This window comes from Topomyia yanbarensis, chromosome 2 (assembly GCF_030247195.1).
Source record: "Topomyia yanbarensis strain Yona2022 chromosome 2, ASM3024719v1, whole genome shotgun sequence".
NCBI lineage: Eukaryota > Metazoa > Arthropoda > Insecta > Diptera > Culicidae > Topomyia > Topomyia yanbarensis.
Window position 1 is genome coordinate 124,178,357 of NC_080671.1, and position 16,604 is coordinate 124,194,960.

The 16,604-nt window shown below is 33.5% G+C and overlaps 1 protein-coding gene across 1 annotated transcript in view; it reads left to right on the top strand.

The window, feature by feature from the left end:
• Positions 1 to 16,604, top strand: part of LOC131680735 (netrin receptor unc-5-like) — a 1,096,742-nt gene that overhangs the window by 630,479 nt on the left and 449,659 nt on the right. The window contains exons 3-4 of the mRNA XM_058961442.1: positions 8,519 to 9,537; positions 15,425 to 16,599. Coding sequence (XP_058817425.1) covers positions 15,943 to 16,599 — 657 coding nt within the window. The 5' untranslated portion in view covers positions 8,519 to 9,537; positions 15,425 to 15,942. The remainder of the gene's footprint in view (positions 1 to 8,518; positions 9,538 to 15,424; positions 16,600 to 16,604) is intronic.

The window sequence follows — 16,604 nt, forward strand, 5'->3', positions numbered from 1 at the left end:
TTTAGGCTAATAAACGGGGACATTGGCAAAATCTCGACTTATTTTTTTTCTTTTTAATGAACCGAACCTCATAAAATGTTTCTCTTTAGTTCTTAGACATAGCCCCATAACTCGTTCTGATTATTTAGTTTAAATTTCCTTTCCGCCCTACTTCTCCTAAGTTTTCATTGGATTTCTAGTTAGCGTTGTCATATAAATACGAATTCTTTCTTTTACTCAACTCTTAGGGATGTAAGGAGTAAAACTAGCACAAAAAACGCTTTTAATCCACCTAACAGTGTGATGAGACATTTCTTATAACTCTTATCACTCTCTTCGGATATTATATCGTTTGAGAACATTTAGAACTTGATGCTTCGCGATGTTTTTGATAACACATACTACATGGGATAGTGGCAGGACTCAAATCAGCATAGGACAACATCAGTGCTAGAAATCTCAAACAAAATCAATGGGAAAGCGAAAAAATGGCCCATAAAATAGACATACCAACGAATTATTGTTAATGCTCTGTTAATAAAATATATATATATATATATATATATATATATATATATATATATATATATATATATATATATATATATATATATATATATATATATATATATATATATATATATATATATATATATATATATATATATATATATATATATATATATATATATATATATATATATATATATATATATATATATATATATATATATATACATATTGTGGTGGGAAAACTAAATTTTCCTAAAGGGGTTACATATTGTACTGAGCCAAAAAAAATCGAATTTTTTTTTTGAATCCATTTGAAGTTTATACTTTACTCAAATTTCCAACGCGACTGAGAACTAAGAAATCAACGCTTTTTCTTGAAAAGGGCGATACTAGCAGTGATACCATTCAAAGAAAATCAACAGTGAATATTTCCAGACTTGGTTTTATTTCCTATTCAAAAACTATTGTGTGTTTTACATCCTAGATTGCATGATTCAGTGATCGAAACCCAAAACTTCATAAAATATTTGAAATTATTAAATTAAAATTTGTTTTTGCTATTGAAATTGACAAAATGATAGTATCGCCCCTTTGGCGATTGTTTACTTTTTCGGTCACACCTATCAGCATTGAAGTATCGCCCTTACGTTTTTTTTACAATAACTACCGTTCTACACCACCGATTTCGTCCGTGTTTTTTTAATAGCGATCATTGTTAATATTTACAGCTGGTATCAGCTTGATAAGCCTAAAAAAATACGAAAATAACTGTTTCGCCTCTAAACTGCTAGCAACAAAAGTATCGCCCTGTTTGTTTGCATGGAGCGTGGAGGGCGAAACTTTAAATAAACAAACAAAAATACAGTTTCGCCCGTTGTAGTTTTTGCTGTAGTTCAAGAAAGCAATATCGTAGAATCAAAATTTTTTGGTTTATTTGTTGCGTTTCAAAGCCCTTATTCGCATGTATGAAAAAAGCCATATGTTTACATTTGTAAGTATCGCCATTTTCACAAAAAAGGGTTGAAATGAAATATCGCAGCTCCTGATATCACGCTATCTCTGAAGTGCATGCGTGCATAGTTCCAAATTTTACTTCGACATCGACTTTTTCTAAAGGTGACTTCCCAGTAGTATCCTTGATTTGAATTATTATCGCTAATCCTAATGTCAAAGAACAAATAAAAACCTCTCGAAAACGAACCGTTAGGGAAAATCATCATCATTACTGGAATTTTCATTTTCACGAATCTTTTCGATAACCTTCCGTCACTTGCGTTAATGCACTGGGTACACAGTGCTCTGAAAATCTAGCGAAATCGTCTTAGGGCACCAGCGGGTCTAATTCAGAGCTATCTACGCGGCGAGTTAAATCTGTAAAGAATACTAAAATTTATTTCTATTCCATAATTTTCAGTTCAGCAATTCGAGAGATCGTGCTCATCGCAAGCCATGAAAAATAGACTACGTTGTGAAGCGATGGTCACTATTTATTAAAAAATCACGGTTAAATAAAAAATTAAACTATTAAAAAATTTCAAATAGTTTATAATTTTCACAAACTTTTTGGGAAATATTGTTTAATAAGCTTTCGTAATATTGTGTGGGAAAAAAAGCTGAAAATTTCAGCATTTTCTCTGTCTGCAACATATAAACCCTTAAATATACCAATTAATTGGTATACGAATTGGAATAGGTTCGCCAAATTTTGGAAGAAGTCTATAAAATAACCCCTTGAAAGCTACCTAAAAATTGTTGTAGTTCGATGCAATAAAAAAATCCCCAAAAATGAAATGTACCTATTAATGTGAAACACAGTGAATAATACATGCAATAAAGACCCATTTTTATCAATCTCATGGTGTATTTTAGGCTGACAAAATGGGGACATTGACTAAATCAGGCATTTTTTTTTCTTTATAATAAACTGAAGCTGTTAAAATATTCTTCCCGTCCCTTGATGTAGTCTGATAACTATTTCTGATTATGATGAACTTTTTATTTTTGCATATTTCCATCTTCATGATAAGGAAAACATGCTCAAGAAAGGATTTACTTCAATTCAGTCTTGTTCGGCTGCTAGTGCCCTTCAAACATATGTTCATATTTGGCTGATAAAATCGGGGTTTCAATGATTATAATAGATATTCAGCATTCGAAGAAGTTTCTTGTGAACGAGTGTAGAACGACTTTGTTTCTACTTACTTGAAGTCAGCGGCGTAGCCAGAAATTCGGTTTGGTGAAAATCGATCATACTGTCCAAACGGCATAATTCCGAAACCGTAATTTTTGAAGTTTTAAAATTATGCAGAATTATTTTTTCAGAAAATAGTAACAGAGTTCGTGTCTTTACCGAATTTGTTGAGACTTTATTGTAGTCATGAATATTAACCTGAGAAAATTCACCATAAATACTTCTTGGACGATATACCGTCAAAATTATTTTATCAAATGATGCGCTGTTTTTAACGTTTGTAAAACTCATCGAAGATACTAAACCTCCGAAATTGGCGCTTTCAAAATGATGCTATCTTGACCTTAAATTACTGTTTTTAAACATTTGACCTATACATATAATTGGTCATACAACAAAAATCAAATGCTCATCAAAATCGATCAGAACCTGCTAGAGTCGAATTGAAATCGTCATTTTTCATAAATTTCTCTCTACATTCGAAAAGTGTTATCCTCGGTATTAACCATATTACGTTTTCGTCTCAACTCAACGCATTCCCAAAATAAAAACCTGTTTTAATCCACCTTGTGGTGCAATTGTGCTTGTCTCATTTGTATAGACTACGATTCCATGGCTGGTTATGTTCAATACAATGGTGGAAATGAATATTACATGTTCAGTACGATTTGCACATACATACAATGAATCAACATACTGTGATACTGAAACATCGCTTGAAACCAGCGACGGATCATGGAGAAAGATCCGGGAGGTCCGGGTCCTGCCGAAAATTTTCAACTTGTTAAGAAATTTTAAACTAGTTTTAATTTTAAAGTAGCAACCCCTCACTGTATATTCCCTCCGGGCCGGTATGATTGACGATTTTTAGAGTGATTGCATAACCTTTCTATATGAGAAAGGCAAAAATGTACCAAAGTCCAAAAAAGTCAATTTTTGTCAAACATCTCAATGTTTCATGCATTTTAAAATCATTTGGCCTCAAAAATACAAATTTGATTTTGAAAATTTTTCATTTCAAATTATATGGGAATTTGCTGTGTGATTGCACTCTTCAACTCGTAACCCCGGAACCGGAAGTCCAATCAATAAAAAATTCAATAGCAGCCAATGGGAAGGTTGTACCTTTCATTTGAGACTAACTTTGTGCAAATCGGTCCAGCCATCTCTGATTAACAGAGGTCACATTTTTTTTCCACATACACACATACATACACACAGACATTTTCCGATCTCGATGAACGGAGTCGATTGGCATATGACACACGGCTCTCTGGGTCGGGATTAGATTGACGAATTTTAGAGTGAATGAGAAAGGCAAAAACATTTTTAGCAAATGTTGAAAGTTATGCATTTTTTTGGTGCGCAGTTCTATGTTTCATAGACATTAAATCAATTTTAACTTCGCTTCCTATTAAATAAAGACCCTTATCACAGTACATATCTACAAAAACGAGCTCAATTTGAAAAGAAATCTGAGGATTATGATTGATTACAGAACTCTGGAATTTTCTATTGGAATGTTTTCAGGCAGGAATTTGATATTGATGCTATTAGACAACTGTGAAATCAAGACCAATAGATCAGTTACTTATCAGGACCCCATTCCGACAATTTATCAAAAGTCCTCATGATGTTTACAACAACAGGTTATCAATCTACGGATCAGATAATTGTTATTGTAATATTGAATTAAATCAGTCAGCATCAATAAATTTTCAACTTCAATCCAATATTTTTTTTTGGGTGTGGTGGGGGAGGGAGGGTTGTATGGTGTACCCCAAAACCTTCTCTTGGCTACGCCGTTGCTTGGAGTTATTTATTTCGCTTTTTATTTTCCGATATGTTTCAGATCGATCCGATGGTTATAAGTTAGAAATATTGCAGTCAGAAGGTTCGCACAAATGAACATTTTAGTACTGATAAGTTATCAAGTTCCTTCCAGACAACTTGGAAGTGTTCGGTGATTATTTCTAACGGTTGTAGATAGTAAAATGAAATACAAAATTCGTTTTATCGAAATAATGTTTAGCTTATTTCAATGGATTATTACTATATTGAACAATAAATAGGCGACAAAGAGTAATCAACAAACAACAAGCCATAACTTTTAAAGTATTCAAAATAGATATTTAAAGTCTTTAGTAAAGTTATTCGCAAAAGTAAGAGCTACAAATTTGTAGAAGGCATCATTTCGATATAATCACTTCCAAGAAAATTTGTGAAAATATCTCACTCATAGGGGGATCAATCAGCAAAAGCACAATACCAAAAGAAAGGGCATATTGCCTCCATTAAATTCTCCGAAGATACTATTGACCTAAAATAAGCCGTTTTGGCGTTAATAATAGATTACATGTTTTTGGTCATATTTCTGGCAATGGGAAATGATGAAAATCTTTCGTCCGCATTTAATGTTAAATATCTCTTTTGATAATAGTCCGATTTCAACAATCTATAGCTTGTTCGAAAGGTATTCGTTAAAGCTGTCTAAAAACATATAAATTGTTAATCTATATTGTCAATTTCGGCAGATAATTAAAAAAAAACTGGGAAAACGCCATTTTTACGCATTCAAACATTCATATCTTGGAAACTAAACATCAGAATCAAAAACAAAGTAATAGCGTTCATACTGTTTTTTAGTTCTTTCATTTAAAATTGGTTTGGATAAGATCGGCTCAGCCATTGCTGAGAAACACGAATGAGAATTTGTCCGTTACATACACACACACACACAGACACACACACACAGACATTGTCCCAAATCGTCGAGCTGAGTCGATTGGTATATAAGACTCGGCCCTCCGGGCCTCGGAAATAATCTTGAAAGTTTGAGCGAATTCTATACATTTCCTTTATAAGAAATGTAAAAATGTTAATTTGTTAATTCCTTATTAGTTATAAACAATTAAAACTCGAAAATTTCATTTTATTTTCAAAATTCGGCTGTGTCTGAATTAAAGTCCTAGTGATCTAATTTTTTTGCAAATATCTCAAACCTTGAACTAAATAATAGATTTTTTGCTGAATTTTTCGTAGGTCAGTTCTTTCGAAAAAAATAAAAAATAGGCAAAAATGGAGTTTTTTATTATGTTGGTCTATAAAAGATTCTGAGAGACAAGGATAACTTCTCAACTAGCATCAAAACAGTTTATGTGGTTGTGAGGTCGCTGACTACAATTCTGCTAACAGAATTTGAAAATTCAAAATTTCGGCTACACAATAGCAGCCATTTTTTACAATGAGCATGAAACTCAATTTATGAGAGTTTTTGGGGTTGCTTATTACGATTCTGATGTCAGAATCAGAATCAGCAACCCCGAAAACCCCCTTGTAAGACGTTTTAGGCCAATATAAAAAACATGAAATTTAGCCAAACACAGTCGCCATATTGAATCCGCCATTTCGAATTTTACATTTTCGAAGTCAGAATCAGAATCAGCGACCCCGAAAACCCCCTTGTAAGACGTTTTAGGCCAATAAAAAAACAACATAAAATTTAGCCAAGCACAGTCGCCATGTTGGATGCGCCATTTTGAATTTTACATTTTCAAAATCAGAATCAAAATCAGCGACCCCGAAAACCCCCTTGTAATATTTTTTAGGCCAATATGAAAAACATGAAATTTAGCTAGGCATAGTCGCCATATTGGATCCGCCATTTTGAATTTTACATTTTCGAAATCAGAATCAAAATCAGCGACCCCAAAAATCTATATAAAGCAAAAAATATCAATATTAACAATGAAAAATCAATTCGCGTCGCAAAGGGTCTGACAGCGCCAAATTTCAAAAAAAATAGTATTTTTATTTTTGCATATCGAAATATCTCGATCTCTACGATAAGAAAAATATGCTCCAGAAAGAATTTACTCGAATTCAACTTGGTTCGTCTGCTAAAGTCCATCAAACTGCCAATTTTCATATGAGTCTGACAAAATCGGGTCAGAAAGCTGACAAAATCGGGGGTGGGCAGATTCGGGGGCTGATAAAATCGTATCTTCACTATACCTATACAAAATAAATGGTTGTAAATCTGTCTATCACTTCAATGCGCTCTCTCTCTCTCTCTCTCTCTCTCTCTCTCTCGCACGGCTTCTGTGAGAGATAGTTAACAGAAGCACTATGCGAGGAATGGTGATACGGTTATTTCATATTTACCGTCACAATTCAAAGACCATCGTCAAATTGCTCAGCACTGGTTACAACAAATGATTACTGCCCAAAAATGAAGCTCCTTTAGAAAAAGACGAACAATACCACCTCGTATTTTAAAATGGCGTCAGACATTGATTTCCGACATCTACCCGACATCTAACCCATTTCTAAAATATCCATATTGTTAGAGTTATATAGAAGATTACTCTCAACCAGGGTTGCCACTATTTTTCAGAGAATATCTGGCAGATCATCTAAAAATATCTGGCAAAATCTGTCACTTAACAGCGACCTCAAAGTTATCGAAATTTATCAATCAATTTTTGATAAATTTGGGAAAGTATGCCCCAAATTTCCAAAATGTGTGTGCAAACACTTCTATAATTCAAAAATCTGGCAGCATGATAGGTTTGTCTTTTTAGCTGTAAGCTGCAAAAAACTCTGGCTGTACCAGATAAATCTAGCATAAAGGCATCCCTGCTCTCAACCCCGTTTCAGGATAATAAGATTTGCTTATTAAGAAGTCGCTACATTGGATTTTACTGACGCTATCGACTTCTATCTTGATTCAGATAATTATAATTATAATGATATTAATCAACAGCCAAAGTAACACATTAATTGTCAAAAACGGTTACTCAGACAACGGAAAGTGTTCGAAATAAATAACAGACAATACTTTTATGATGGTTTTAATTGTTGTTTTATTGAATCAATTAACCTTCCGGAAGTCGCGCTAGTGCACTGAGTGCACGCTGCTCTGACAATCTAGCGAAATCGTCTTAAAGCAGCTGCGGCTGCTCGTTCAGTCAGCCATTTGCGCGACTTCCGGAGGGTTAACACGGGTCGGCTTAGTTCAGGTAGATGCCAATATAATTAGGAATCGACTCTCCAAGGATTGGATAATATAAAGTGAATATTCCTAATAATGTATCAATATTACTAAAATTTTCAGAGCCTAAAACAAAAAAAAATACCTGTATTATCTAGTAGATAGTTTGGATGGTGGCTTTAATAAATTAGTGTCAAAATGCTCGGGTTTTTTATTGCAACTATAGAACAACGTTCAATAACCACAAATAACTCTACCTATACTTTTCCATTAGAGTAAGAGACTACATAGAAGTAATTTATTAAAACTAGTTTTATCAAAATCACCCCATCGACTGCAATCCATTATCCGATTATTTCGACCCTCCAACAGTTTTGGGTTCGATTCTTTCCAGTAGAACATAAATAAACCAGCGAAAGCCAAACAGTCCCATCAATAAAAGTCACTTACCTACTGCGAAACCCATTCTCTTTCCAGCTCAATTTGATCACCCTGATTGCATTGTCCTCGCTGCACATCTACCGTGTAATAAAAAGTGCAACACACCTCACACTAAGTAAGTCACTAAATCCCACATCCCAATTGAATTCTCGCTCTCCAGCCGCCCGCCGGCACCAAACAAGAAGGACGCAAACGTGATTGTTGGTTTTCCCAATTTTCCCATTTCCAAATCCTTTCCATTCCGAAAGCTCCAAACATCGCTTCCTCCTTGGTCGGTTATATTTTTCCCCAATTTGACAACAAAAATACGACAATGAATGAGAATTGCACAACCAGAAAAAAACAAGAACTACCAGCCAGTGAGATTTCTAACAATAGTTAATTTAATTTTCCAATTGCAGGTATCACCTGGTCCTTCATCCAATGCCAATAAGAGAGAGAGAGAATGAAAAAACACTTCTCCGCTTACTACCTGGAGGCGCACTGCTAACGCTCGCCTGCGATGATACGATGCTGCTGGTGGTGATTGTGTAACGAGGGTGAAACGACAACAGCAACAGCAACAGCAACAGAGCTTCGCTTTCGACCATCCTTCGCTGTCGGTTCAGTCTTCGGCGCGAATGCGATGCAATCGGTCGGGTCCGGGAGTGAGCGTAAGTGCAGCAGAGGAAGCAAGTCTGGCCGTGCGACAGCGACTACGACAACGGCTACGGCGCGGCAAACACGACATCTCGGCAGCGACGGTACGGTTCGGAGTGTAATATGTTACGGCGTGTCCTGGCGTAGGTAGACGTACGACTATTTTTACGGCCGGAAGTGCCGTTGTGTGTCGGTGGAAAATTTATAAGAGTGCTGTTTCAATTTGTGAGCGAATGAAGCGAATGGATGTGAAGTGAAAATCCCCAGTTTTTTTTATTATTGTCAACGACGGGATAGGGGGGAAAACGTGTCGCAGCTTCCCCGCGCCGTATGAGGACGGGTGCTTGCAGTAACTAGTGAAAAGCGGAAGAAAAGTGGTCTGTTTTGTGTGGAGCCGGTTGGATGAATAGTTTCGTGTGTCAGAGCCGGTCTCCTTTCAGAAGGCAATTTTCCGCGCTAACCGGTCGGGTTTAATGTTGTTGTGACCCATAGAGTGTGGTAAAGTGTGGGAACCGGGGTTTCCTCTCAATTTCATCAATGTTCTCAGCTTGTACCATTACCGAGAGAAGAAGGAGTGTAAAAGTCAGTGCTTCGTTTGATGGTGTTGTGTAGAGGAAGGGAGTGAAGAATAGCGAGTGTAATTAAAAATTTATTGAAAAAAAATCTTAATTAGAGAACACCAGAGGTGGAAGTGTGTAACAAGAAGAATTATTTGCCAGAGTGGTTCGAGAAAGCGAAAACCTAGAAGGACGACGGTTCGTGGATGCTGTTGAGGATTACGGTGAGTGCTGATGGCGGAATGCGGGATTGAAGGAAAATGATTCGCAATATTGTGTACTCCACAGCCAGCGTCGAGTGAAGCTTGAGGCAGTAACAATCAGGCCACGTGTACATGGAGTGGGATGCCGATAAATAAAAAAATATTTTTGAGATTGATTTTACTCATTTGTTCAAATGAATATCAGGGGTGTTTTTACATTACTCCAATTCCTAACTCTTGATTCTTGATTCTTGATTCTTGATTCTTGATTCTTGATTTTTGATTCTTGATTCTTGATTCTTGATTCTTGCTTCTTGATTCTTGATTCTTGATTCTTGATTCTTGATTCTTGATTCTTGATTCTTGATTCTTGATTCTTGATTCTTGATTCTTGATTCTTGATTCTTGATTCTTGATTCTTGATTCTTGATTCTTGATTCTTGATTCTTGATTCTTGATTCTTGATTCTTGATTCTTGATTCTTGATTCTTGATTCTTGATTCTTGATTCTTGATTCTTGATTCTTGATTCTTGATTCTTGATTCTTGATTCTTGATTCTTGATTCTTGATTCTTGATTCTTGATTCTTGATTCTTGATTCTTGATTCTTGATTCTTGATTCTTGATTCTTGATTCTTGATTCTTGATTCTTGATTCTTGATTCTTGATTCTTGATTCTTGATTCTTGATTCTTGATTCTTGATTCTTGATTCTTGATTCTTGATTCTTGATTCTTGATTCTTGATTCTTGATTCTTGATTCTTGATTCTTGATTCTTGATTCTTGATTCTTGATTCTTGATTCTTGATTCTTGATTCTTGATTCTTGATTCTTGATTCTTGATTCTTGATTCTTGATTCTTGATTCTTGATTCTTGATTCTTGATTCTTGATTCTTGATTCTTGATTCTTGATTCTTGATTCTTGATTCTTGATTCTTGATTCTTGATTCTTGATTCTTGATTCTTGATTCTTGATTCTTGATTCTTGATTCTTGATTCTTGATTCTTGATTCTTGATTCTTGATTCTTGATTCTTGATTCTTGATTCTTGATTCTTGATTCTTGATTCTTGATTCTTGATTCTTGATTCTTGATTCTTGATTCTTGATTCTTGATTCTTGATTCTTGATTCTTGATTCTTGATTCTTGATTCTTGATTCTTGATTCTTGATTCTTGATTCTTGATTCTTGATTCTTGATTCTTGATTCTTGATTCTTGATTCTTGATTCTTGATTCTTGATTCTTGATTCTTGATTCTTGATTCTTGATTCTTGATTCTTGATTCTTGATTCTTGATTCTTGATTCTTGATTCTTGATTCTTGATTCTTGATTCTTGATTCTTGATTCTTGATTCTTGATTCTTGATTCTTGATTCTTGATTCTTGATTCTTGATTCTTGATTCTTGATTCTTGATTCTTGATTCTTGATTCTTGATTCTTGATTCTTGATTCTTGATTCTTGATTCTTGATTCTTGATTCTTGATTCTTGATTCTTGATTCTTGATTCTTGATTCTTGATTCTTGATTCTTGATTCTTGATTCTTGATTCTTGATTCTTGATTCTTGATTCTTGATTCTTGATTCTTGATTCTTGATTCTTGATTCTTGATTCTTGATTCTTGATTCTTGATTCTTGATTCTTGATTCTTGATTCTTGATTCTTGATTCTTGATTCTTGATTCTTGATTCTTGATTCTTGATTCTTGATTCTTGATTCTTGATTCTTGATTCTTGATTCTTGATTCTTGATTCTTGATTCTTGATTCTTGATTCTTGATTCTTGATTCTTGATTCTTGATTCTTGATTCTTGATTCTTGATTCTTGATTCTTGATTCTTGATTCTTGATTCTTGATTCTTGATTCTTGATTCTTGATTCTTGATTCTTGATTCTTGATTCTTGATTCTTGATTCTTGATTCTTGATTCTTGATTCTTGATTCTTGATTCTTGATTCTTGATTCTTGATTCTTGATTCTTGATTCTTGATTCTTGATTCTTGATTCTTGATTCTTGATTCTTGATTCTTGATTCTTGATTCTTGATTCTTGATTCTTGATTCTTGATTCTTGATTCTTGATTCTTGATTCTTGATTCTTGATTCTTGATTCTTGATTCTTGATTCTTGATTCTTGATTCTTGATTCTTGATTCTTGATTCTTGATTCTTGATTCTTGATTCTTGATTCTTGATTCTTGATTCTTGATTCTTGATTCTTGATTCTTGATTCTTGATTCTTGATTCTTGATTCTTGATTCTTGATTCTTGATTCTTGATTCTTGATTCTTGATTCTTGATTCTTGATTCTTGATTCTTGATTCTTGATTCTTGATTCTTGATTCTTGATTCTTGATTCTTGATTCTTGATTCTTGATTCTTGATTCTTGATTCTTGATTCTTGATTCTTGATTCTTGATTCTTGATTCTTGATTCTTGATTCTTGATTCTTGATTCTTGATTCTTGATTCTTGATTCTTGATTCTTGATTCTTGATTCTTGATTCTTGATTCTTGATTCTTGATTCTTGATTCTTGATTCTTGATTCTTGATTCTTGATTCTTGATTCTTGATTCTTGATTCTTGATTCTTGATTCTTGATTCTTGATTCTTGATTCTTGATTCTTGATTCTTGATTCTTGATTCTTGATTCTTGATTCTTGATTCTTGATTCTTGATTCTTGATTCTTGATTCTTGATTCTTGATTCTTGATTCTTGATTCTTGATTCTTGATTCTTGATTCTTGATTCTTGATTCTTGATTCTTGATTCTTGATTCTTGATTCTTGATTCTTGATTCTTGATTCTTGATTCTTGATTCTTGATTCTTGATTCTTGATTCTTGATTCTTGATTCTTGATTCTTGATTCTTGATTCTTGATTCTTGATTCTTGATTCTTGATTCTTGATTCTTGATTCTTGATTCTTGATTCTTGATTCTTGATTCTTGATTCTTGATTCTTGATTCTTGATTCTTGATTCTTGATTCTTGATTCTTGATTCTTGATTCTTGATTCTTGATTCTTGATTCTTGATTCTTGATTCTTGATTCTTGATTCTTGATTCTTGATTCTTGATTCTTGATTCTTGATTCTTGATTCTTGATTCTTGATTCTTGATTCTTGATTCTTGATTCTTGATTCTTGATTCTTGATTCTTGATTCTTGATTCTTGATTCTTGATTCTTGATTCTTGATTCTTGATTCTTGATTCTTGATTCTTGATTCTTGATTCTTGATTCTTGATTCTTGATTCTTGATTCTTGATTCTTGATTCTTGATTCTTGATTCTTGATTCTTGATTCTTGATTCTTGATTCTTGATTCTTGATTCTTGATTCTTGATTCTTGATTCTTGATTCTTGATTCTTGATTCTTGATTCTTGATTCTTGATTCTTGATTCTTGATTCTTGATTCTTGATTCTTGATTCTTGATTCTTGATTCTTGATTCTTGATTCTTGATTCTTGATTCTTGATTCTTGATTCTTGATTCTTGATTCTTGATTCTTGATTCTTGATTCTTGATTCTTGATTCTTGATTCTTGATTCTTGATTCTTGATTCTTGATTCTTGATTCTTGATTCTTGATTCTTGATTCTTGATTCTTGATTCTTGATTCTTGATTCTTGATTCTTGATTCTTGATTCTTGATTCTTGATTCTTGATTCTTGATTCTTGATTCTTGATTCTTGATTCTTGATTCTTGATTCTTGATTCTTGATTCTTGATTCTTGATTCTTGATTCTTGATTCTTGATTCTTGATTCTTGATTCTTGATTCTTGATTCTTGATTCTTGATTCTTGATTCTTGATTCTTGATTCTTGATTCTTGATTCTTGATTCTTGATTCTTGATTCTTGATTCTTGATTCTTGATTCTTGATTCTTGATTCTTGATTCTTGATTCTTGATTCTTGATTCTTGATTCTTGATTCTTGATTCTTGATTCTTGATTCTTGATTCTTGATTCTTGATTCTTGATTCTTGATTCTTGATTCTTGATTCTTGATTCTTGATTCTTGATTCTTGATTCTTGATTCTTGATTCTTGATTCTTGATTCTTGATTCTTGATTCTTGATTCTTGATTCTTGATTCTTGATTCTTGATTCTTGATTCTTGATTCTTGATTCTTGATTCTTGATTCTTGATTCTTGATTCTTGATTCTTGATTCTTGATTCTTGATTCTTGATTCTTGATTCTTGATTCTTGATTCTTGATTCTTGATTCTTGATTCTTGATTCTTGATTCTTGATTCTTGATTCTTGATTCTTGATTCTTGATTCTTGATTCTTGATTCTTGATTCTTGATTCTTGATTCTTGATTCTTGATTCTTGATTCTTGATTCTTGATTCTTGATTCTTGATTCTTGATTCTTGATTCTTGATTCTTGATTCTTGATTCTTGATTCTTGATTCTTGATTCTTGATTCTTGATTCTTGATTCTTGATTCTTGATTCTTGATTCTTGATTCTTGATTCTTGATTCTTGATTCTTGATTCTTGATTCTTGATTCTTGATTCTTGATTCTTGATTCTTGATTCTTGATTCTTGATTCTTGATTCTTGATTCTTGATTCTTGATTCTTGATTCTTGATTCTTGATTCTTGATTCTTGATTCTTGATTCTTGATTCTTGATTCTTGATTCTTGATTCTTGATTCTTGATTCTTGATTCTTGATTCTTGATTCTTGATTCTTGATTCTTGATTCTTGATTCTTGATTCTTGATTCTTGATTCTTGATTCTTGATTCTTGATTCTTGATTCTTGATTCTTGATTCTTGATTCTTGATTCTTGATTCTTGATTCTTGATTCTTGATTCGTGATTCTTGATTCTTGATTCTTGATTCTTGATTCTTGATTCTTGATTCTTGATTCTTGATGCTTGATTCTTGAGTCTTGATTCTTGATTCTTGATTCTTGATTCTTGATTCTTTTATTCTTTTATTCTTTTGATTTTTTATTATATTATTCTTCTAGTCTTTTATTATTTTATTCTTGTATTCTTTTATTCTTTTATGCTTTTGTTCTTTTATTATTTATTCTTTTATTCTTTTATTCTTTTATTCTTTTATTCTTTTATTCTTTTATTCTTTTATTCTTTTATTCTTTTATTCTTTTATTCTTTTACTCTTTTATTCTTTTATTCTTTAATTCTTTTATTCTTTTATTCTTTTATTCTTTTATTCTTTTATTCTTTTATTCTTTTATTCTTTTATTCTTTTATTCTTTTATTCTTTTATTCTTTTATTCTTTTATTCTTTTATTCTTTTATTCTTTTATTCTTTTATTCTTTTATTCTTTTATTCTTTTATTCTTTTATTCTTTTATTCTTTTATTCTTTTATTCTTTTATTCTTTTATTCTTTTATTCTTTTATTCTTTTATATTTTTATTCTTTTGTTCTTTTATTCTTTTATTCTTTTATTCTTTTATTCTTTTTTTCTTTTATTCTGTTATTCTGTTATTCTTTTATTCTTTTTTTCTTTTATTCTATAATTCTTTTATTCATTTATTCTTTTATTCTTTTATTCTTTTATTCTTTTATTCTTTTATTCTTTTATTCTCTTATTATTTTATTACTTTATTCTTTTATTCCTTTATTCTTTTATTCTTGTATTCTTTCTTCGTTTATTCTTTTTTTTTTAATTTTTCTTTGCTTTCATTTTGTTATTCATTTATGTTTTTATTTTTTTTTGGTTTTTTATTCTTTCGTAAATGTAAATGTGTTGATTGCTTGATTTTCGAAGCTCGTTTCTGTAACTTATATGCATTTTGGAAACCAGTTACTACAACAAATTAAAAGTGAAACATTTCCTACCATATGGACGATCCACCATAAAAAAAACGTTTACACGTTCCCTCACACATGTCAACTGATTCAATTTCCATTATTCTATCATCCACAGAGATTGTTACACCGGAGTAACGTCGTTTGTATCAGCGAAAGCAGCCACAGAAGCCGGAACAAAACAATTGTTTCTTTCCCGCCAACGTCACCATTGTCAATGGAACCACGGTGACTGCCACCCGTCAAGATTTTTCCTCCTGTCGTACCGTGGTACCACAAAGCCGCAATCCTTCCAGCCACAGGAGCACCACATCGACGGTACAGCGATTACGTTAGCTGTGGTGGTTGAACCATTCATTATTGTTCCACACTCTGATGTATTGTTACAGTAAAGAACCGAGATTGTGTTCCGTACATACACGTGCACATAACTCTTTCCCTGGGACGGTGTATCCTGTTTTTTCACCGTTCCGTTCAACAGTTCCTTTGCAAGCCACAAACACACACATACACATCCGCGTGGAAAAGCGACTTCCAATGACTGCATGAAGCTAACCGACTCTGCCAGCGAGCAAGGAGACGACAGACCTTAAACCTTTATTCAGATCCAGAAGCGTGGAAGGAAAGGCAGATAACATGAGCATAAATAAAGTAACGCTGTTTCAATTATTTATTATCGTGCTCTCAGTTGCAGCCGTAATTGGCTCGAAAGTGAATAAAGAGCGCCAGTTGAGACAGCAACAGCAAAAGTTCCTGGGTGGTGGTGATTCCACGTCGGCCACCAACGGTGGAGACAAAGGTCACCAAAGTAGTAGTGCCGATGAGAACCCTATCGATTTCGGGTACATATCGGATTCTCAGGGACTTCCGACCAAATTTGGCGACGAGGACGATGTGGTGTTTGCAAGGAAGCAAAATGAGAGCGGAGCCACTCACCCGTTTGTTTCGGGAGCCGCTAGTAGTGGCGCTGAAAACGGGCAAAGCCCTGCGATTGGCAATGTAAAGCCTCTGCTAGGTCATGGTAGTGATTACGATTATGATTACGAGGAGGAACTGGACCATCCAGATGACAATGATAGTCGTGATAAGGATAATAGTGGCAGTAATCGTAACCACGATTTGGGAGATTACACCGACGGGTTCGACGTGGATGCGATAGATCAAATTGAAAGTTTTGGTGAGGGAAGTGATACGACCAGTTCGCTTCCGGTGTTTCTAGTCGAACCACAGAACACTTATGTGATAAAGAATCGACCGGCGGTGCTGCAGTGCAAAGCATCGCACGCCTTTCAGGTGAG